At 38.9% G+C, this 25363-nt stretch overlaps 1 protein-coding gene across 3 annotated transcripts in view; it reads right to left on the reverse strand.

The window, feature by feature from the left end:
• Nucleotides 1-1105: 1105 nt before the first annotated feature.
• The window catches only part of LOC103366782 (glucocorticoid receptor-like), a 61550-nt gene continuing 37292 nt past the window's right edge, over nt 1106-25363 (reverse strand). The window contains exons 3-8 of one of the 3 annotated variants that reach the window (XM_008294604.1): nt 20736-20893; nt 19069-19095; nt 10909-11025; nt 6609-6881; nt 4117-4261; nt 1106-1978 (exon numbers count right to left, since the gene is read on the reverse strand). In XM_008294604.1, the coding sequence (XP_008292826.1) occupies nt 1684-1978; nt 4117-4261; nt 6609-6881; nt 10909-11025; nt 19069-19095; nt 20736-20893 (1015 nt within the window). In that variant the 3' untranslated portion in view covers nt 1106-1683. Of the gene's footprint in view, nt 1979-4116; nt 4262-6608; nt 6882-10908; nt 11026-19068; nt 19096-20735; nt 20897-25363 lie in introns of all 3 variants that reach the window. The other 2 variants (XM_008294603.1, XM_008294605.1) reach the window with 2 other exon arrangements.

Raw genomic sequence — 25363 nt, forward strand, 5'->3', positions numbered from 1 at the left:
TTTTTTTTCTGGATAGAAAAAGTCCATCCTATTATGACCTTTACTAATTGGTACATTTCAAAGTAACTACTACAAATTGAATGCAATCTAAATACGTTTAGAATACAGAAATAAATCCTTACTAAACTCAATTTTCCCTCAGCAAAACCAAGTGTTTAAAATTGGGGTAAATGTTTGTTGTAATGAGGTTTTTCCACAATGTTTTTCCACAATTATACAACCTATGATGAATCTACAATTGTGATGATTACAGAGAAGGACAAACAACACCCAGTATTTTATCCTCTTAGATGAGACAAACAAAAAAAAAGTACTAATTTAACGCTTAGTTGACCTCCCTGTGCTGTTCCTGTTAATGGAGAGGAGAAAAAAAAATTGCATTCTACAGAGATTAAGCACCTGTCTGACATTTGAAGTTATATTCAACCGAGAAAGTGATTAAAAAGCCTGAGCTGTACTTTCACTTTCAGGACAGCATACAGAAGTAGATGAAGTGCTGAGGTTTTTGGAAAAGACTGTCACATTTTGACATTGTTGCAGAGTTAAAGATCGTCAATCTGTGATGATCTGTGTTGTCCACCTCTTCACAGAATGTCCTTAGATGGCAACTGTAACAATCTCACTTGGTCTTGTTACATGATTTGACAGTAACGGCAACACCTGGTCTATCGAGTCCTATTTTGTATTGATTTGCCTCTTCTGGAAAAAAAAAAAAAGAAGAGTCCTTGTGATATAAAAAAAGGACTCCTAAAAGAAATGAAAATCCTTCCGGCGCCGTCAAACCAAACAACGGAGCCATGACTGAATGTAAAACAAGTACTTGAAACATTTACAGATATATTTTGTCATCCACTGTGACATATAATGCAAACTGAAAGAAAACCTCACACTTATAATGTGTCTCTAAAACGAGACATTTCTTTTTGTCAGCAGATCAGTTTTAAATGTTGCAATGGAACAGAAGAGATGAAGAACTCCAGGCAACAAGTTCTTTTATGGTTTGTGAGAACGTCATCAAGGTTCTGCAAACGGATCTTATTCTTCCTCAGTTGTGTTTCTGAGAGAGTAGGTGCTCGAAGCATGTTTATTGTTCGCTATCTTGTATTTGAGCAGAATTCTGGGACTCCACATTTGCCAGTAACTGCAGGGGTTGCCAAATCAACCACGACGGAAATGATGAGGGTTATTACTTTATGTGTAATTGTTTTTGCTGAGAAACTTCAAGCTTGTGCTGTTTCGCTGCATTACTCACAATGCTAAAATCGTCACAACATGCAACATATGAAGCAATGCTGTTCAGCGGTTCAAATTTGTTGCCGCGAGCGCTGTAGATAAAAAAAAAAAACCTCTGATTATTCATGCTGAGAAAACAAGCTGTTGCTTGCTTTGTCAATTTAGCAGAAAGAAGAAAACAATGTACTACTGTGTGGTGCTGCCAGACAACAATGTGTTACTGTGCAGTATTGCCAAATAATAAAAAAATAAAAAAAGATTTTGAAGTCACCTAAACATAGGTACCCAGATGCTCAGTTAGTCTTAATGAATGCCGAGAAGTAACTCAGTCACATATTCAGTACTCATTCATCCATTTACAGCTTTCCTATCTGCCTGCAGTAGCCATCATGGTGCTGCTGAACTATGAGTAGTAATTTGCACATATGATGCAGTTTGTCCCCATTCCACTCAATCTACTTCCCCGCTGTGACAAATTGCGGTGCAATGAAAAGGTTTCAACAGTATAACGTAGGTGATACAATGGTTTTTGAAATCTATTTTAATCCCAGAAAAAAAAAAAGACTTTTGAAAAACACTGCTGTGATTTTTCAAAGTGAAATGTGTTCTGTTACCTGTACTGAGCAGTAACAGCACCTTCATGCACAGGTACTCATCGTAAGACACCTGCAGTCTGACAAACTCATTACAGATCTTCAGCATCTGCTCGCACTGGTCGGTCATGAAGGGCAGCTTCATGCGCTCTCTGGGAGAGAAAAAAGAAAAAGGGAAAAGAGACAGTGGACATGAGGGAAGAGAGAATTGTAGGTAAGACACCAGTGGAGGAAACAGGGAAACAGAGGTAAGATACACAGATTAGACTTAAAGCTCTTTCACTTCTCTTGTCCTGTTATTCAATTCTCAATAAATAGCCCCAGCAGGGAAACACTACAGCCCTGCAGGACAAAAACTGCACTGTGAAATCAGTCATGATGGATTTTCACACCTCACTTCCACTAACACGCAGCCCACATTACTTTTTACCTCTAAAATCAATAAAGCACATTCTCCAGATACATAGCCTTGGGCTCAGAGCTGTCAATTCATTCTGACCAATTGCAGGGCTACTGGCAATGACTTCTTCAACCTTTCATATCTATTTTTACCCCTCTCTGAGTTTACGTGTCTGTTGGAAATGACTCTTCACAGCTCAGGCCTTTCTTTCTACGCATTTCCAATGAAGAGGATGAGCTGTTTGCAGGTTGTCAGTGGGGTGTTCGTGTGTTTGTTGCACTCTTGCCATTCACTACAAATTTAGAAGCATTTACACTTTGGACAAAAGAACACTGCACTAAAAACAAAATCTGAATGGTCACATCAGAGCTCCCAACAAGTTTTCAGACAACCTAAATAATAGCAAAAAGTGTCAGAAAAGCATTTAAATGCCCACATTTTCTGTCAGTAAATGTGATTAGGTGATCATATGAAACTATCCAACACACAGATACTAATTTATCTAAAAATCTCGATGTTTCAGGTTTTCTGAAAAACAAAAGAAGGGTTCACAAGATATTTTAATAAAGAGAAGGACCAAACAAGTCAGCCACAGTGCGTGGAGTTCTGACAAATTCAAGAGGATTAAATGGGACAATGTCAGTACTTAAAATCTGAGCCTAACGGCAAAAAACAAACACAGGCTAACAGGAGATTACCCTCAGTTGTGGTTCCTCTAGAGACTACAAAGACTGTGGTAAGCACAGATTTGTTGAAACACAATCAATCTTAGAAGCCAGTGATAGTTTAAGTAATGAGGATTTGTAATTAACATACTGCTGTCGTACCTGAACCGTCTCTCTGTGGCCTCCAAGTAGCACTGAAAGTTATTTACTGTATGGTTCAGAATGTAATTCACAAACTCGCTTTTTTTCTGTACGAGGATTTGCTATGTGTATTACAAAGCCTAAAAGGGCTCATTCTCAATAAATGATTAGTCATTTTCTTAAATTAATAAAGCATATTTTATTACAACTATTCTTAGACTGTTAGATCTTAAACTGTTTTTTTGTAATGTTCAGATTCCTGATTTAACTGATAGATTTTTTCTGAACTTAGATTTTTCCAGCTGAGGGAAATGAATAATATATTTTTGTTACTTAATTCAAAATTAATAGTCCAACATTTTGGGATATACATTTTCTGAGACCCATTTTCTGAAAATAAACTCTAAGTAGGAACTTTTGTATCTGAAACGTAACCTCTGTGGTGGACAAACACTGTACAGAGGGCACTGAGTCTAAAGGAACTCAGACCTGATTTGGTATTTCTGTGCTGTTTTTTTGTTTCTTATCGGCCGACAGAAAAACAGAATATTTTCCACAACAGTATTGTCTGACATATTACACTTTTTCTCTGTTTCTGAGGGTTAGGTGAGAAGATCAATTCCACACTCATGTCTGCTTCTTTTGAAAAACAAAGCAGGAGGTGATTAGCTCAGCTTAACACCATTAAAAAATAGTTCCAGCAAGTAGCGTTTATGTTTATGTATTGATTTAAGAAACAAAATACAACTTTTTAGCAGTCCTCATTGCCTCCGAGCTTTAGCTCCACATATAAAGGCTTAAATCTCCACAGCAAAACAGCGAACCTTCCATAAAAACAAGAGTAAATGCGCATATTTCCCAAAAAACTATTCCTTTAGAGCAGTGTGCAGAAGTAAGTTAGGCCAAGAACTGCCTGAGCCACATTTAGATTTTTTTTCCATCTTGTCAGCTACCAGATGCTTTTTTTCACATGACCAAACATCTCAGCTTTAAAGCCTGATTTCAGTTCTAGCCAGGCTCAGTCTACGGGCGGCTGAAATGAGCAAAAACACATTGGCTGACAATAGCTGGCCTCGGTACTGACTTGTTGATGACGAGATCGGGGGCGAAGCAGAGCATGCTACCGTTGCACTGCTCGTATGACCTCCAACCGAGACTGAAAGACATGAGGAAGAGCCAGGAGCACTGCAGCAACGTCATCTGATCATCAAGGTGCAGGTTGCGGAAGCCTGGGAAGGTCAGAAAAAGTTTGTTAGAAAAAATAAACAGATAAAAGAAATTCATTAAACATGATCATAGTAAATGAAATGATATGACTCTAATAAAGAGACTATTACATATGGGACTTTAGTTGGATGCTTTTTCTATAAAATTGATAGTCATCAAAGAAATAATCACACCACGATCTCTTCAAAAGAAAGCAAGATTGAAAAAAGGTGTTTTTGCTGCTTGGAAAATGATGACTCTTGTAATAGAGCGATGGCCTAGGCTGCAGATGCTATTTAAACATTCTGTTTTTAATTTTCTGACTGCACAGCACAATATTTTCATTTGTTGATTTCAGAGAGGCACTGAACAAAAACAAAAATAATTGCTCAACACATCATTAAAACAGTGTTTTGAAAGTCAGCCGCAGAAAAAACTGAAAAGGACAATCTAGTTAAGTCAACGTTCAAATTGAATTTAAATTGCAGTTCGCTCATTTCCACTCCGTCAGAATTAGAAAAGTAGAGCTGCACATGAAAAGTCCTTTCACATTACATTTGTTTTAAACCAGATATCAGTTATGTAACAGCCCGCACAGCCGCCCCCCCCTCAGTATCAGCTAGCCAGCTGTGGACAATACACACACAACAAGATGTGAAGCCAGATTTGTTCCTCATTATATAGTCACATACAGCAAAATCGGTGATGAAAAAAGCCTGTTTTTTTTTGCTTTCATTGGGAGGTTTTCTCTGTGAAATATGATGTAGATCTACAAGCGAATACTTGGAGTGATTATCAAGTCATGTGCCTTCCTTCTCATGACTAGAAACCAGGTGTGGGTGGTTAAAATTCCAAAGTCTTTGTGTGTCCATTTTTGTTTTTGTGGATTGGAAACCGGGTAGCCATAAAACCCTGCAATTATCTTTTCTGTTGACATTTATGGCCTGAATTTAAGCAATTTTGACAACAATAAAATGTAAGTATAGCCCTTTATGAACCAAATCTCAAAGCAATTTGTCTTGGAGTCTCGTCTTGATCCACTTAGGAATAATGCACCTCAAAAATGGGCAAAGACACTAGTTCCAATTTTATCTTGCATGTGTTTCTCTATTAGCCTCTGTGGTGCTGGTGCCATGAGCATGTCAATAATAATATCAGGAAATGGCACTTTCCTGGAAAACATGCACTTACCTTCACAAGCACAATAATTTTGTTAATGTTGTTCACATATTCTGTCCACGCAAAAATCATTGTATATAAGTAGCTTTTGAGAGAGTGAGAGATTTCCGCGTGGTAGCGGAGATTTACACCAAAGATCTTATGTTCAGTTCAATGCCAGTGCGATAAAAACCGCACGTGCTATACTTCCTCTTCTCAAGACATTCTGACACCAAAAAAATGCAGTGATTTAAATTGCCTTGAGAATGAAAGTAAAATTTCCTCTCGCTGCTGAAACATTTGGAATAATTATTTTTAGCAGACCGTGGGGCCGTCATATCAACGAGACATTAGCCTGGGTCATGACCTTATTAAAGTCAAAGTACTTTGGAGAGGCTGTGTTCCTAAAGTGAATTGTTCTTTCATAAGCCACAATTACTCTCCTCTTTCATCTGTAATGTCACATTCAGCTAATACAGAGGTCACACGTTTTGTCACATGAGTGTAGAACATCTGCCAAGAGGAACCATCTGATAAAAGAATCTGCCTTTATACAGTCTTAAGCTAAGACACATGGAACACTTCCACAATGGCCACCACTGCATCAGTTAAGACAACTAGCTGGCTACGAGCCTAACCGTGATTCAATCTGATAAATGTTGACTCCTCAGCTATGGAACTGCTCCGTCTTTGCTTCCTAGTAACTGATTCCACTCAATCAGCGAGAAGCCAAAGTCGTAAATCTGAAGAGCCCTATCAAAGCTACTAATCTGACTGGAACAAAGTCTTACTAATCATTTCTAACCACAAGACTACATGCAGTGACATTCTGAATAGTACAAGGTTCTGTTACTTCACTTATTTCGCAAAATTTGGCAACTTAACTTGAGGCTACTCATGGATTGACACAAAGTTAATTGGAGACAAAAACGAAAGCTTTGTGAGAGTGTATTACATGCTGAGTTGGCAAATGTTTTACCACACAACCAAGGAAATGGACCCTTTGTATCAAGAAGTGATGTAACTTCTTTGACCAGCTGTAACAACACCAACTAATGACTGAAAGTGGGTGTGTTTGTTTTCAATCTGTGGCTTGACCCACTTCACTATCCATTAGTTCAGTTTCCAAGCTTGAAAGTGACACACTCTGCTTCAACAGCAGCATAAACCACACCAAAAGGTAAAACGTGGTAAAGACGTTTTTTTTGGTACCTGGCAATGACTTGGCCCACTTGACTGCAGAGATGACCTGCTGTCCCCCGAGCCTGTTGAGGGTGGTCATGAGCCGCGAGGAAGTGTCGGGCAGCGTGCTGTCGTAGCCTGAGTAGATGATCTCTGGTTCGATGGCCTTGAGCACAGACAGCATTGTGGGCACAAGTTGGGGCATGCATCTGGGTATGACTGGAACAGGCATGTTGGTAATGGGCTCTGATGACCCAGGGGGCCGTGGCACTTTCATCTTGATCATCTTCTTGTTTTTTCGTGCTAGGAGGTTGAACAGAGGGATAGAAAGAAAAAAAAATAAAATGTGAATTTCTTGGCATTCACAAGGTGCTTCTTTGAAAAATGATAACTCTTTGAAAAACCTCTACTGCAGCAGTAATCAGAATGACTTTGACCTTTTATCACCATTTACTGTATTGTGCAAATATACAGAACATGGAGAAACAGTAACGACTACTGGAAGATAATTAGGGTCGAACCAAAACTGAAATGACTAGAGCTTCATCAAAAGCTATTTTTTTTCTATTTATGTTATCACCTTTCTTTTCTTGATTTATAATTGATTCCTAAGATGTCAGAAAATTAGAATAACGTCAGTCAAAACTTCATCTAATTCTCCATTCACAATCGCCATACATTTCCACTTTATAAAAGATTTCTTTTTAGAGTGGCAGTTCTTTGTATTTTCAAACCCATACAGAGACATGCCTACATCTAGCATGCCCATTTCCACAACTACTCAATTAAATTTACTTGGTTTTAATATATTTTACTACAGCGTAAGACGAACCTCAAAGCAAATGTACGGGACCTTCCTCTTACAATGTATCCACAATCAGGCCCTGATATTAAAGGAAGAAAATAATTCCCTGATTGAAATATGACCACTTCACTTCAGCATGTCCTCATCTGATCGCCCCCCATATTTTAACATGGATGTAAAAATCTAAAGCACAAACAACACTGATTGAAACTAATGGGTTTGAACTAAATTCATTATCTAGAAGTCCAACCGAAGAGTGCGGCACTCCACCAATGCCCTATCTTACAATTTTAAAGAAAGTGATCCAAATCCCCACCAAGTTTTAATGGGTACCCCCCTGTCCATCATGTTTCATTTAATTTAGCTCTCGCTTTGGCGGAAGAAAAATAATGAAAGAAAAAGATGAAAGGTCATAATAAAATGAACTGGCAGTCACAAATTTGAAATGTAGGGTACTTTGAGCCTCACAAGTTCTAACAAACCACTGAAAGGTCTGGAGAATCAAACATGCTGGTCTCTTCCTAGAAAAGAGCCATACAGACCTACAAAAACATTCCATTTTAGAAGATCTGTTATTTAACACTGGATTTTTTTTTCGTGCAGTTTCTCTGCATCACTGCAACATCAGCCACAGCAAATTGTTGTGTTTTTGCTCACAATATGTACATTATCTGGGCGTCGTTTTGACATTTACTCCAACTAAATGCGCGGCTACCATGAAAAAACATGTTTTTTCCTACCTTCCTACCTTTTTTTAATTTCCTCTCCTGGCGTTTCTATGGCAACTAAGAGCCTTTCTGGTGGGAGTCTGTCTGCTGATGCACTGACGTCCATCAAATCCCTCTCTCTGTCCTTCTGTCTCTCACTGTCTGTATGTGAAACTACCTTCACCTTTGTCTGACACTCCACTTTTCACATGCAATCACACTATGCACTGATTTGTGAGAACCAACAGCGATGCCATGCCCTGAAGGAACATTAGCCTAAAAAAAAAAAATACACACTAAAGAAGTTCCAATCACTCAAGAAGCTGTTATGCTTCACCTCTTGCATCCCATACCCATCTTCCTTAACCTTGGCAAAGCTTAATTGTCGCACCGTGTCCTAAACATTTAACTCTGGACACAGAATCTGCCGAAAGATCACCAGGTAATTTAAGGTTGCAGACTTGACTTGGAAGTGAATCATGCATTGATTAGTGTGTGTGAAGAGGTGGTGCACTCTCATTCTGCCTGGCCTGCGCACACACACACTGAACACTTGCATGCACAAAAAGAGAATTTCTACATAAAATGTATGAACTTAAGGAAATTGTTCATTTAAAAAACTCCTGCCGTACCATTGTGGAATGTTTGTGCTCATGTGAAAGACATTCTACAAGGAGACACATTTTCTACAGAGCTGTGGCACGCTGCTCGGCAGTGAGCTACACAAGAGGTCATTTGTTCACTTTGAATTCGTTTTAAGTTCTTATTTTATCTTTACACACAGCCCTCAACATGTTCAAAACCCTAAATTCAAAAAAAGGATTTTAAAAGCCTGGAGGTGATTTGTTTTTTCAGTCCAGGACAAAGCATAGTCTTGATTCAAACAAAATTCCCATGAGCACAGAATTATTACACAAGAGGTAGAGGAACAGAATAAAGTTAAAAGGCAAAAATACATCTGTAGATAAAAGAAAATTACTTTAAGTATAGTGAATAAAAGAAGAATCTGTAAGACACAGTATGTAACCTATAAATCCTACAGTGAACTCAACTCTACATGTAACTTCATGTTAAGATAGTAAATACTGCAGACTGTCTGTCTGACTTAGTGCTAAATCTAAATGGCAAAATAATTACAATATACTGTCTTTCCCACATTGAACTCAGCAAGAAACCTCTGACGCACAAAAACACAACTTTCAATAAAGTCACAGAGCACATTTGAACATCAACTCTTGAAGACATCTAAAAACACACTATACCGAATATTCAGTATACGTTTAGTAAGTGTTTTAAAGGTTGAAAAAAGGTGCCACTATATACTGACATGTGCTATCATCCATTTATTGTGGGTTATGCTAGGTTATGGAGAAACCAGATATACTTTTGGCACTGCAGTGTCAAAGGGGAATCAAAGTGGATTCACTACAAATAAAAGGCATATGGATATATTATATATACAGTCGTCCTCAACTTTATTCATACCCATCCATTAAAGAAAAGGCAAAATTTACAATAGTCACTCAAATAAGCAGAAACTGAAAAAAGTAATAATAAATAAAAAAATTTCTAAATTATAATTAATGACATAAGACATTGCTTTTGAATTGTGGTTGAAAAGAACAATTAAAAAAAAAAATCAAAATACCTGTCAACAGGTGCAGAAGTCTGATTGAGAGTTACACAAAACACTTGATTGCAGCGATTATCTCAAAGGGATGTTCAACAAAATATTGGTTTATGGCTCCCATCATGCTTGTTGTTTTTATTTGTTTGATTGTTTTTTTGTTTTTTAAATATTTCTGTTAAACCACAATTCAAATGTTATGATTTTCCTAAAATTTATATTTATTATTACTCTTGTCAATTTCAACTTATTTCAGTGACAGCTGTTTTTTTCCTTCTGAATGGGAGGGTATGAATAAATTTGATGACTGTGTGTGTGTGTGTGTATATATATATATATATATATATATATATTTTTTTTTTTTTTAAAGTTCTGCTCTCATGCACCTGTCTTGATTGTTATGTCATCTCTTCTTGTTTTGTAAAAAAATGAAAGGTTTGAGAATTTTTCTCTCTTTTCTCTCCCTTCTGTATCCGCCTCAAGTACTCGAGCACACCAGCTCACCCACGATTCTGCTTAAACACTGTAAAACTACTCTGCCTTACAACGGCAAATTGCAATATTACATTAGTCAGCCATACTTGTCTGAAGTGGAAAGTGATTATGAGGAAGAACAATCATACAGAAAGTCCCACCTTGCAAGTTGACAGGGGTGTGAATCGTGGGAAGGAACAAGTCTGAGGAAGTCTGAATTGTGTATTATTTTCCACCATGGCATTGACTGCTTCACTTATATGTCTTCTAGCATACATGTTAACAGGATAAAAACCTTGCCTTTTAGCAGAGGGAGTGTTGACTCATCCTGCATGATGAAATGCATAAACTGTTTAACCAGTCAAATGTGATTAGACAGTATGAAACTACTGCTGACTCATGTTTTGTAGCGAAGCAACGTCATAGTAGGAGGTTTGTATTTGCATTTCAGTTGGCAAACTCTTTGTATACATTTCAAAAGTATGTGTTCAAGGAGTAAATTTTTTTTTTTCCCAATTCGTGCTTTGCCCTCTGAACTAACAATGTGGGTGAGGAAGATGTAGGTGGAGTCAGTGGAATCCCTGCTGGAAGTATAGAAAGCCCACATGTTGTGTTTTAGCTGGAAACCGAGTAATAGAGCTAAAGATACACTAACTGCCATTTGTCTGTGACGCTATAAGCCTGGCCTGTGTTTAAAGAGGGGGTCAGACTGTTTACCTTCCAAGTTCATTCCGGCTTGAAGACATTTCCTGAAGCGGCAGGCTGGACAGTTCTTCCTGCGGATCTTATCAATGATGCAGTCATTTCTCCCTGCACACAGGTAGTTGTGCTGGCCTGGAGAGAGAGAGAGAAAAAAAAAAGAAGATAAGGGAGACACATTAGCTGGTTAAGAAGGTTTGAGAAGGATTATCCTGAACAGTGTATGTTCACACTAGCCACCTGCTGATTCTATGGTAAGCCTGACAAGCCTGTGGCATCCCAATGATGTTGATGGTTTCACTCCCTCAAATTTGCGCTGTGGCTACATGGCACAATTCATAAATGCGTGCCAGGCTTTCTGAGCACAATAATCACACAGTCCATATTGTCCACATTCCTATTGTGGTCCATGTACTAGATCCTAAATGGTCTGCATTTGATTGCAGACCACGGATGCAAGCTGTGATTAGATTAATTTAATTTGATAAAGAAGCAGCAATAGATTTGTGACCAGAGGGAAGAGATTATGTGTGGGCTCCATCAAACATTTTTAGAAGAAAGGTTTACAAGCAATACTGTTCACAGAGAAACAGGCTCAACTATTACTTTCGTACTTTGGGATGTTAACCTTTTGAACCCCGGATAGTTTCTGGGCCTTTCGTTTTGTTTTGTTTTGTTTTTTGCTCTTGGCACATTTTTTTTCTCATTGTGGGCTCATTTTTCCAAGTCCTGCACCTCTATGGAAACAGCACAACCACGACCAGACTACTAAGACTACAAGTAGTGAGAATTTGTTCTATGCAGTATGACACAGTTCTATAACATAATCATGAAAAAAGAAAGCCCGTAAGTTGAGGTTTTTTTTGATTATTCATTAAAAATAAATTGTAAAACCTGTAATTAAAATGTAATGTGAACATTTTTCCAAGTGCCCACAGGTATTACTGATACTGGAAATAAAAAGTGACTCTACATATTGGGGATATTTTATCAATAACATTATTTTATTTGTTTCCATACTTTTCTCTTATCTTCAATCTGCAGTTCAACGGAAAAGTCTCGGAAATTGTATTCCTTGACAGTTGGTTACAGCTGATTCACTAATAGCTACACGTTTTTTACAGCATCTTTTCACTGCAAACGGTTCATTTTTGAACAGTTACTATGATGAAATATCACAATTTTTAGCTAAGTTTTCCTACAGAACGGCACATCACTGATGAGTAGTTGAAGGACTAACAGAAAGTTGAAAATCAGATAATTCTTTCTGTGTTTGCAGAAAGAATCATCTGCAAAAACAGATGATTAAAGAGAAGACACCTTTTGAAAGAGAATACACCTTTTGAAACTGCAGGCAGGTTTTGGGGCTCAGAGGGTTAAAGATGGCAGAAGAATGTAGGCCCATGGCAGAGAATTTACAGACAAAATTCTTAGTTCGGTCTTCTGGATTGATTTGATGACAAGAACAACAATAACCACACTTATCTGCGGTGTACCCTAACCTAAACACCTTGTGTGCACTACATCACATGCAACCTAACACTTTTTGAAATCTTGGTTTTGCTGACCTCACTGCTCACCTCAGTGATGTAAATGTGTATTCCAAACTGTGTCAGTACACTGCGTCATCACAGGATGGGGTTGCAGCTGCACCTCTGTGCATATCTTTAAACGTAAAATGGATCCAATCACCATTTTCCTTGTGAATTCCTGCATTCATAACCAGGGGGAAGAGTAGAGGACCCTAACAATGCTACAGTAGGATGGAAATCCTACATATCTAAAATAATGTGCAGCTTGAAGTATACCAGCCTCTAAGACACCCCCTGCTTTCCTGAACATCTTAGACTGAATATTTATAATAATCTGTACTGAGAACTCGGATGTGCACGATTACCATTCCAGCCAGTGATGTTATTTTTCAAAAATGGGCTATAAATTACGTCTATTATGAGTCACACTCTTGTACTTTCTTACCAGTCTTGATACCAGTCTCTCTAAATCAAGTGATTTAAATATGTCTCCTAAAGAGTCAGCTGGACCAAAAGACATCCATATCATGTTCAATAGAAGAGAGCACGCCTGAAGAGGGATTCTACATTTCACTCTTAAATACAGCATGCATCCCTTTTTCAGTGTATTTTATACAGGCTTAGCTTTGTGACTGTGCCAGATCCGCCTACCTCACTGGTGCAGCAGCTATATATTTTATAGTGCATGCTGGAAAATCTCTTTGACGTCATGTTACTATATCAGTTAAGCAGAAGTACCCCAGGCCACCGTGCAACAGTGTCTTGCTTTTAGCACATACAGCACTCGTGTGACAGACCCTGAGGAGTATCACATGAATCCTATCTATCCAGCACCAACACATTCTTCCGAGTTCAGACGGAGACAAAATTAATGTAAGGGACAAAATTAATAAGGGGATGTCTCATGCTGTAGGATCACACCAACTGTGCAGAAGGTCATCTTTCAAAGTTTCATTTTGACAGTTGTTCTAGGAAATCCCACAGTCATGATTCACTAGAACCATCTCAGATGAGTCACTATGCAAAGAGAGAACATCCCATCAACTGCTGAGATTGTGTACCAACAGATCATTGGAAATTAGATAAAGGTTTACCATTAAATGTTTTTTGCCACTTGGGGAAAAAAAAAGATTCTTATTGGTTTTCACCACATCCTTCAGTTAACAGTTACTGTGAGCAGGATGTCAGCAGAATAAAGTTATGAGCGATTTTCATGTTTTACTTTCACAGGTGATGTATCTGGCTCTATCACATAATAATGTCAACTACTAGATCACAAAAACCTAAAAAGCAGATGTAGATTTCAAAGAGATACAAGCTGTGCTCGTCCCAAAAGGAGGGGAAAATAATATAAAGTCCAAAAAAAAAAGAAAAGAGATTGGCTTGATTTTTTTCGTGGACTTTTTGATCTGAGCTGCATCATACCTAGGGTTGAACTATTTTCAACTATTTTAGCTCAGTCTCTGCAACGGATAAACACTGCCTCAGTACAGTCCTCCTTGAGGAGTTGCATTCCTCCACTGAAAAATTCAAAGCTCAAAAGCATGTCTTGTCAAAGAACGTATGTCCCTTCTGGGCGACTGAATTTCTAAATGACAGCAAACTCTGCCATCACCAATTACAACTGATTTGGAGCAGTAAGGTGAAAGGTCAGCTCATTTGTCACTTTTGTTGTAGAGCACAGCTACAGTGTAAGGAGTGTCAAAAACAGAGGACACTATCATTTCATGTTCTTGAAACACATCAGACTGGACACTGATAGCATTGATATCTAACACTTATTTTGCTTCTGCTGCTCTCTAGTAGCCAAGATTGCATTATGACGGCAGTAAACAAGACCTTACACAAACTCAGCAGTCTTTGACAAAATGCCATTTGGGACCATAAACACTGATGCACTGATCCTTACTGGTCTTTGAAATATAATGCGTTTGATGCAGCGTTTTGAACTAAAGGGCATTCAATAATGCTGCTATTGTCATATAGTAGAATTTGAAAGTAATACTGCACACTATGTGATTAATTCTACTGCACAACTGCATCCTTTAAGTGTAATAGGATCACACAGTACTGCAAACAGAAATTATATAATATAATTAATCCTCAAACATACTGGTGGGGAGGGGGAGCATTACTAACAGTTGAAAACTGAGAACTTTTCCTCACTCTTCAGCAGAGTTTAGGCACACAGTGAGGTGTGCTACAAAGCAAGTTTAACATAGCCTGGCTTTGTGTTAGCTGGCTTAAAAAATCCCTAAACCACAATCAGAAATAATGAGCATTACAGCGGTGATTATCGACCTTGTTAACTCTGCTCCGTGTGCACACCCTTAGAAAGGGGCATTTACCAGGTCATGTGACTTTTCTTTGGCACAAAATTGTCTACTTTATTGAAGAAGAACGGATTGTTATGATGGAGAGCGATGCAGAATATGAAAATGTAAGCACTGCAAATGATGCAAGAGAGGAAGCTTGGCTCAAGTTATTATCTTTATTTTATCTCTCAATGCAGCCGTTTATTTTTAACACGACAGCTGCACATTAAACTCTTAAGCTGTAAACTTCGCTCATTTAAACCTGTTATTTAACGAGAGCATTTAGGTTCACCGCTGTCCCATAATGAAGAGTACATGAAACCACTTTAGTTTTTGGCCAAATCAAGTGAAATGAATGTTACTGACTAAGTATTCTGTGACATACATACAGACCAGTCAGCTTTTTAATGCGTGTTCAACAACGGACTTCGCAGCAAATCAAAACCAAGCATAAACACATGTATGAAATTTCTGCATCACCAACTAAATGCATGAAGCTTCCTGTGGCAATGAGACGCATAGAGTTTGTGTTTCTGTAACTGCAGCGCTTCGGTTAAGTGGCATCACTAATGTACAGCACGGCATTGCTTGCAGAGAATCGGCAGGAAAAGAATTTGAGAAAGCGTGGCAGCAAATTTAAATCCCAAACTCTGAATAGAGCCTCCTCCAGAGCAGGATATTATGGTGGATCCAGGTTTAAAGAGAGCCACCTCTGAGACAGTAAAAACCCTGGCTTTAGGCTGAACATGCCTCTCTAACTTATTATTCTTGCTTCATAGTCCACCCATCAGGTAACTTAGGGAAACTAGAAATGTTTGGCTGTGGTCAGTCCTGTCACTGTAGGACTGCAGCAACTGTCCCCCATGAAAGTGCTGCTGCAGCAGGGCGGAGAAAGACTGGCCTATATAGGTGCTGCCAACACGCTAGCACAGGTGCTTGCTAATCAGCGGCTCATGCTGGAACTATAAACAGGAAACACCAAAATAAAACAGGATGTAACACATTTTAGCCATGTGATTGGTTGACCATCTGTGAGCTCCTGCCAAGGCCAGTCGGAACTTTGTTTCAGTTCACAGCCTTTGTTTCAGTTTGTGTGTTTTCGCCCCTGAAAGAGCAAAACGAGATTCAAACTGAAAGGTGAAAAAAATGAGTAGAGTGTGATGCAGGTAAAACCACAGGGTTAAACCACAGATCTGTAGCATTATATTTTTTTCCGTTTTAAAACCACTGGTTACCGTTTCAAAAGTTATTTTTAGTTTCAGTGCATTTTACCTCATATGGGAGTATGAGTAACTTCCAAGAAACTGTCTTGTGATCTTTAGTTATTGTATAAAGAATCAGTGTAATAAATGTACAAATTGTTTACTGTTGGCAAGCAGTGAAGTGATATGTGGTCATTTTTGGCAACATTAAGCATGGCAAATTATAGTTGGCTATCTTTTATTTGCTGTTGGTAGCATGACTGTTTATATATTGATATAGCCTATGAAATGTCCAAAAATGTTCTTGTAGATTACATAGTTCACATAAGGGTTTTTCCTTTTTTTTCTAATGTTATCCACTTCTTAAGATGCACGTCCAAGGAACAACTCAGACAGAAAACCCTATTTCAGTGAACTTGTGATTTTTCAATATTCACTACATGGCCATGTCTATCTCTGTACATAGGTCGCCGCTCCGTACGTTATTTCAGCACAAAAGACATACCATCATTCACTTTGTGGCATCCATGATCATTTCCATCAAAGCTACATAGTTCTGGTCTTTTTTTAGTACAGTATTGTTGAGAACATATCTCTTTAATTGTGTACTTAAGGTTGAGTTTGATTTACAACTACTTTATGTTTAAGCTGTCCACATAATGTATAGTGCTGCCTGTCAGACTTCTGTAAAACTGGAATCCGCAACAGTGAGTGAGTCCATTTCAATCCCCTGTATAACTCACAGTTTAAGATTTAGTTTTTTCGTTGCCTGTGACCAATGAGCCCAATACAGCAGCCTAAAATGTGCGTACCATGAGCACCAGCAAACACCAGCATTATTAAATGACGCTTCATTTTACATTGATGGAGGTTGAAGCTAAATGCTTTCTGTAGTCAAGACTGAGCAAACATATTAAGGTAAACTAACCTAACACTACACTGGCATGACACGAGCATATCTGACCAAAACAGGCCACACCTTCCTTCACATTTCACAGCTCATTCATAACTAGAAAGGCTGTGTACATGAGAGCCAAATAAATAAATAAATGAAATGCCCAGCCACCACCAGCATTGTGAAATACACTGAATGGTTGTAATAAGTTGTTATTAAGTCCAGTAACATTATCTTGACTTCACTTATCTCTCCGTGTCTGTTCTGCTCCGATCAGTTTGTGTCTGTTTCTATTTTCACCTACACGTGGAAATGAGCGTGAAACACATGGACCAAAACAGATTCAGACAAGAAGAACAAAGGAGAGTCGCGAAAAGACTCTCACAATGAGCTGAAATCAAACAAGCGCACAGAAATCAGCCAGATAACGCAATTGAAGTACTTTGTTTTTAAATTGCTTCATTTTAGGTGCTCCAGTTGAATGCTCTACGCTGCATTTTCACTAGGTACGTCCTGACCGTGTTTTAAGCACAATTTGGAGCTGGACATAGGAAAGAAATTTTAGATTTTTTTTTTTGATAAATGTAGCATTATAAATCCTGGTTGATTCATGAGACAAAGTGAGCACAGTGGGCATTTGCCCTGTAAAGCTACATCTATTTTAGTCTACAAACACATGATATAGAGCAAACACATGACATACCACTGGGACACAGAAACACTGTCCTAGCCTGACTTCATTCTCTGATAAGGACACCATTAGTTCACAACATCTTTGCATAACAGAGGGTTATTTGCTAATATGTTAATGCTGTATTCATGTTCAAAATCTTACCTATTGCATCTTCAAGTAATTAACAAAGCAGTGTTGTTAGCTACTTAATGCCCAGTTTATAGGAAAAAAAAAAAATTATGTTCATGCTCCAAAGGTAATCTGTCAAAGTCACAGACAGAAGCACCTTTGAAACTCAAGTACATCCACATTTCACGCAGATTTGAAATGAATTATGAATCATCGTGGTGTGATGACAAGATAGCTGCCAGTTCCAGCCATCACCGATATCACGGGAAGTCATTAAAAACAAGAATGTAAACAGCCATCTGTGGTGTCAAAAGTGCTTGATGAATCCCACTGGTAACTTCTCTCCTTTTTCCTGCCCTAGCGCGTAGGGCTAATGGTTTGTCCTGTCAACTCGAGGCAAGAGGTGCTCAGTTTATTTCACCCATAATTACTTGTTACTTAATCTAACCAGCATCCAATTAAAAAAAGAAGCAGCTCATTGTGTGTGTAAACGTTCGGTACTTTTGTGTAATCGTTACCAAAACAACATAAAATTATAACCTGATACCGGATAAAACTCTCCTAAACGTAATTACTGCCACAATAATAATTAGGTAAAATCTAAAACACATTTTTTTTGGCCCTTCAGCATTCACAAACAAGGTTTTTCCCAAATTAACTATTTTTAAACCTTTGTGAAGTCTAAAATCCTGAAAGACTGACTATATACCCACTAATGTAAATGGGGAAAAAAAATTCACAAAAAGCGTTGATGACATAAAGAAAAAACACTGCATTGGGGATGATTGTGAAACACTAAGCTGTGAAAACACTGTGGACAGGTGTAATCAACAATATTCAATTAGTCCAGAATATAAAAAATACAGATGATTTTGAGCTGATTAACAATAAATTCAAAAAAGTAAGTAAAATAATTACTGACAAAGTGATGCTGTAGAGCTGGAATTTACGTAATTTATATTGATATCAGTTGAGTCGTGCAGGATATTTTTTAAAAGTAGACAGCCATCAAGCGAAACAGTGAAACACATTGAGTAAATAAAACACATGAACAGCAAAGGGGAGGGAAAGTAAAGAGGTAATTTTTTTATGGGTCAAGTGCAAAAGAATGGGTCTAATTAGAGACAGTGTGTGATTACAATTTTTGGATCTACCACCTGTGAGGATAATTAGATGAAGCATTCCAATCAGAACTTGAAAAAGGTAAAAATAAATCACTCACAGGCGAATTATACCGATTTAAATGACTAAATCAGAACATTTGCATGCATTAACAGATAGTTGGCGAAAGAGGCTTTGCATATGGCTAGATTGGTTATATTTTAGTGCTGAAGGAATATAGGGACATGGGCAAATCAGAGGTGATTGTATTTCCATCATCATCATGAGTACAATAATAATTCTTATTATTATTAAAAGTGCATTTATTTACCATCTGTGTTTTGTCGTGCTCTCCATCCTTCACCATAGAGACAACGACCGGAGAATGGAGAGGGGGGGAGAGAAACAAAAATGACAGATATGACTTTCTCAGTGCTACTGTAGGTCAGCTCTTTTCAAAAAAGAAAACTTACACTTCAGTCTAAGTGCTTAGCAGTTACACCAGCACCACATGATTAAAGGTGATACGGTAAAATAACAGTTAACAATCACACAACTCTATAATTATAATCATGTAGATATTGTAGAATATTGTCCAGCTCATTCCGTGTGTTCACATTTACAGTTCAGCTGCATCATTGTTACACACATTTACTGAAGAAACAGCCTCATAAATGTTTTTATTCTGTGCAGGAGACGACAAAATGTTATTTACGAACAGCCATGTTTGAATAGAGAGCTGTTGCAGAACTCAGAAATCTATAATCACTGCATCCCTTAATATTAAGAGTAATGATTTCCCCACAATAAGTTTGGTAAATGCCTAATAATGTTAGTTGGAGACACAGAGGAAGAAGGCAGAGGTGGTGAGTGCAGGAGCAGAAAGAAAAAGAAGGACGAGGCTTTGTCTGTTAACTGGGACTTGAGAACAAGAGATTAGTGTGGGTCACTTCTGTGCTTTAAGTATCATTGTTGGGTCAATGAAAAAGAGAGTGTACTCATTGTTCACCAAGTCTTTACCAGCCCATTGGTGATGAGTGCATGCAATAACTAATTAACAGTTACATTCGCCTCAGAAAGCCATTTCAAACTAATTACACATCTGCAAAGACAGCTTGTGGAACAGCAGGAAATGGAAAAAGAGAAGCAGAGGGAGGAATGCGTAGCAGAAAGTCTTTAACACCGAATACTGTATGTTTGTCGGATGCATTTCTGTCCCTCCCATCTCAAGATTTTGTCAAGGCAATTAGACAAGCATCCTGACACAGAAATTAATTGCCTGTGACAAGAACTGACGACTGTATTAGCAGATATAAATAACTGTGAAGCGAAGCAGAAGACAGGCTGTTGTACAAGTTCATTATAATACTAGTCCTGGAGAAGACAATAATATGTTAACTGGAAGAGTATGAAGGTAGGGATATAGTTGGACAAGGCTCCCTCCTCTATAAGTTTTTGTTTTTAATCAAAATTACTGTTAATAACCTCTGCTTTGACACAGGTCAAACAAGAAAGGAAAGAGAAAGAGGAGATGGTGACATACAAGGTCAGGACTAAGATTGAAACCCAAACAAAAACTGCAAGTCTATGAGCTCAACAAGTACCCTTCTATTCTACTCTGACTTTGGATTTTTAGAAATAATTAAATTTTCTGCTGCCTAAGAGAAGAGAAACAGCAGAAGTGGTTCTATGTTAAGCAAAAGCATTAAGAGCTGATGTTATGTAGTTGAACTGAATGAGAGTCTTTAGGACAGAATGTACAAAGTAAGGGATGCTAACCATTTAGGCACACACGTAAACAGAACACCAGTGTGATTATAACCTGGTGCAAATGTGGTCACAGTTTGACTGTACAAAAGGGAAATGTTGAAATAAAAAACACATTATTTTATGCACAGTGTACAAATACCACCATTCAAATCAAAACCAAGTTTCCCAAGTAGTGTGTCGGAGTGAATGTCTGCGTGACTGAGGGAGTGGCAGGTGTGTGAAACCAACCTTCGACGGCCCTCTTGAAAAACACCTTGCAGCTGCCGCAGGTGACAACCCCGTAGTGGCATCCCGAGGCCTCGTCCGAACACACCAAGCAGATCTTATGGGTCTGACCGCTGGGCTTGGATTGTCCCGGCACTGCAGAGCTGCTGTTTTCGCCTGTTCTGCTTCACGAGCACAGAGAAAGAGAGAGAAAAAGAGAGCAACATTAGTGAAAATGGGTCATCTGGATGAAAATATGTAGATGTCGGTGACAAATTAAAAGTAGGGTGCCGCTCCAGATAGCTTCAATGGTATGTTGTACTGTTGCTAGGAGATGTGAAAACCTTTTTGATACAGCTGGTCAGCTATGGGGGAAACAATCCTTGCTCAATGCATTGTTTTCTTATGGTAATGGTTTAAAATTAGACTGAATGCTCAGAACAATGGTGGAATGGTTTCAAGAGCTAAACTATATGTATACCACACTGTAGGCAAAAAAGCATCGGTTTCAAAAACATCCAACAGAACACAGCACAAGCAAATTTCTAAAATATTCTGGACATTCTCAAAGGCAACCTGTAGTGCAAGTAAAACATTCACAGTATTTTCTTGCAGATGTTGTCATTAGATAAAACTGACTTCGACTTGATCTCGCTGATAGTTTGCTACCGTCGATGACTCACCGATTGTCTTTTCGTAATGGGAAAGCGAACAAGCCAATCCCAGTGAAGCCTGCCACCGGTTGCAGCTTCTTTACGAGGTAACTAGGCCCTAAATCTCACTCCAGCCCTCCAATTGTGTTATGATGCAAATTAAAGCCTTGTTTAAACCGCTTGAGAAACCTGCATGCACGCACACACATCAAAGTTGTCTGTGTTCCGATCTGCCTATAAAGTTACCGAGACACCTGAACTGCAGCATGAAGCTGAACTAGTCGCCAACATCAATTTGTCAGCGGTATTGTTTTAGAAGTGGCAGGCTGCAAACCTAGAGTATGTCAGCAGTGTTAGACTGACACTGCTGTGTAATCCATGACAGGAATTTGACCGCGTTAAACAGGCTTAAATCTTTTCTCCTTTGTTTGTTTTGGCAGCACACTAGTCGGAATGCATATGGGGGTTATGTAACAGAGTTAGTTTGCTAAGCTTGATAATGACTTTACATTCAGGTCTATAGATATCTTAGCCTCGGTGATGAGGTTACATCATTATTCAACTAATGCTCCAAGGAGTTGCTTCTTCTCATTTTCTCTCCGTGGCTTTCAAGCTACGGAGGTAGCAAAACAGGATTGGAGAGCGGAGAGAGGCCAGATAAATGAAACTCGTTAAGTGTCCCGTCTCGCAGATCAGGATCCACCCCCACCGCTCTCTCCAAACATCCACGACCCAACTTCACAGTGGCCGATGCCTCACGGTCATTGGAAAGACGACACTTGCTTATGTAAATTGGACTACAACCAAGGGGGAAAGCAGTGCTGGTGGATGTTGGAAGGCGTCCAGCTCAGACGTTTCCATATCTTAACAGTGAGCTTGTCAAGATCGCTCCGCAACACATACAGACAGGTTCAGAATGCAATGCCAGCTTAACTTCTGGCAATCGCCTGAAGAAAAATATACAATCACACTGTTTTGCAGATGGCAGAAACAGTAGGGAGGGGGAGGGGAGGTGGGGTGGGAAGCAGGAGTCTGAAGTCTGTTCCCAGAGTCTGAAGAGCGAGCGTGACCATCACAGTAATGACATAATGTGTAAAAAGTGAAGATGCTACATTGAAGTGCTAAAACACAGAAAAACAAGCTGAAACTAGAAATATTTTCCCTTTTTGAAATAAAAAAAAAAATATCACAAATCATATGATGTATCACTTAGTGCACCATAAAGACAATCTATGAAGGATTAGCTTTGTGAACCCCACAAAAAAATGTTGCAAAAACTATACCAAAGCAAAAAGTTTCTTCAAACATAACAAGCATACCTCAACGTCTGACCTAGACAGTTGCATGATTGGAACCTAAATGACGAAGTGTGACGTGTTGTGAAATCTATCAAACCCACAACTTGCAACAGTTGTTATCCTCTGCTCGAGATCAACGTCATTAACAATCTGATCTCAATTCGACACCAACATTCTTTGCCCACAAATCATTTCCACCTTACCGTGCAAGTGTGTCTGTGCATACTGCAAGCTATATGATACATCAGACTCTATCGTGCAAGATGGAGCTATTTATAAGGCTGTCAATAATAATTACATGTTTGCCCCGTGGCAATTCCATGACGTGACAATGAAATGACCTAATTCAGTCAAACCTTATCATGACCTGCATGCACTGTGGTTTCAACTTTATCTGCAACACTAGCACTCTGCAAATGTTGGCAGACGCTTTCTAATATGTACTGGTCTTAACTTTGGATCGACAGTCTGGCAGTAGTAGGGTATTTATAGAAAATGTCCTCTTTTAACCTCCGTTATGGGGAGTACGCTAACCTGCTATGTGCTCACCCTGCTGGTGCTCTCATTACTTGCTCACTTCAAGCAGCTATGGTCAGATTTGAGTGAAGATGGTGTGAACACTAATAATCTGGCAGTGGTTGGGGAGTGCTAAGACACGGCACAAAAACGTCAAGACTGGCAGAGAAGTAGAAGATCGCAGCTACTACCAACCGAGTAGAGCGAGTACAGGAAGCTGCGTCGTTGCTTTATATTTATCTTAACAATCTTTTTGCTTATTTGAGTCCCAATTTTAGTATTTTAAAGAGCAGCAAAAGGCTGTTAACTGTTAAACGTTGCACAATTTCTTTCTGTTCTGTTCTAGCATGACTAACATGCTGGTAACATCAAATGACCACAGGGTGGTGTTTGAATTAAACATTTATAAAGCGCCTCTACTTTTGCTTTATGCTCCTCCCATCGCTGAGACATCAAGTGTGGCTGTGAGCCACGGAGTGCAGATTCAAGCCTCATTAGGAATGCCTCCACACTGGACCATAGCGCAATAAACATGTGCAGACTCACTGTCCCGCACAGACACACACACACACACACACAGGCCTCATATGTGCTTATAAACAAGCGCAGTGAATAGCACACATATAAAGAGTCGGAGTCTGAGGCACGCATGCAGAGAATGGAAGCGTAATAATCCATCAAATACACCCACATGCACAATAACCAACATTTTCAGGCGGGACCTGAGCAAAAGGCATGAATAAACACAAAAAAAGCAGGTTGCAGTTTATGGCCTTTTGCTGTTCTCTCTCCACCCACATTGCAGTTAGTGTGTGTGCATGTGTGTGTGTTTAATAAGTCAAGCACCTGGTCTTAAAAAAGGTAACAAAAAATCTGAGAGGACAGTGTTTACACCCTGAGCCATGCTGCCAATTATATCCCTCACTATTTTACTTCTACCCATAAACATCTCTGTCCCTGAGTGCACACATGTGAACATTATGTGTCAATACTGAGAGGCTGTGAAGAAATATTGAGGCCTTTGGCAAGAAGACTCAAAAGACAATAAATTAAATTAAATCCTGCTGCAACGGACTGGATGAGCCTGTAGGATTTTCCCTTAAGAATGTATAACCTTCTATATCCTTCCACAAACAGCATATATCCAAAGAGTCTGTGGTTTACAGCTAAAAAAAAACAAAAAACAAACTATATTTAACTTTTCTCTCCAATAAAACTGCCCTCACCTTTGGTTTGTTAAATTTAATCCAGTAATGACATGAACATTTTATTATGATTCACAACAGCATAAAATTAAAGCAGGGCGGAAATACAAGTGAAATGTGTCATAAACGTCTTTAACAGCACATTGCATGATGAGGAGGTGGAAAATACAGATCACCAGTGCAGACAGTTGAAAAACAAAGTGCCTGCAGCAGCTATGGTGAGACCGTCTGAACTGGGCTGACCTGCTATGTCGCTGGGGAATCATACAGCAGTGACTGCAGTGGGAACCGATGCGAGCCTACTTTTTTTTTTTCCAGCAAGATCAAAGCTTTTTTAGGGCTTGTGTGTGGGAGCAGAAAGTACAAGGTGGTCGTGGGAGAGCGAAGTAGCTTCTGTCAGTAGCCAGACGTAAAATATGAGTGCATTTATGCCAAGGACTGACACAAATATGGAAACGGAGTGACTTGTAAAATGCTTTGTCAATGTTCCGTTTAGTAAACTTTTTTTCTTATTGCAAAAGCAGCTGCTGTTTAGATGCCAGTTTGTAATTTCTACTTATAGCTGACCTAGCATTGACAAAGCCTTAGCGGATAGAAATGAAAGATTTCAATCTTTATCGCATATTCCAATCGCGATAGTTGTTGTTGAATATCTGTATGCATTCATTGCAGTTGCAATTAAGATGACAGCCTTGGCACTAAATGAACCCACCTCTGCCTACTCGCTGACAGTAAGTGGTTTTTCAATGCTATCCATTATTGGCGTTCCAATGGGGGACGTAATCTACATTCAAACATAATACGACTTCCGTTCACCTGGACTCCCTTATTTTTTTTATTCATCCAACCAATGACTCAGGGCATTTGTGTCCATGCAGTATGCGTCTCAACCATTCTATGAGCTCCCCAGAGCCCATCTCAGAGTTAGTCACACTGCTTATCAGATAATAATCCTGAACTCTGTGCCTACATGAGTCAGT

This window comes from Stegastes partitus, unplaced genomic scaffold, assembly GCF_000690725.1.
Source record: "Stegastes partitus isolate 25-593 unplaced genomic scaffold, Stegastes_partitus-1.0.2 Scaffold977, whole genome shotgun sequence".
Lineage (NCBI taxonomy): Eukaryota > Metazoa > Chordata > Actinopteri > Pomacentridae > Stegastes > Stegastes partitus.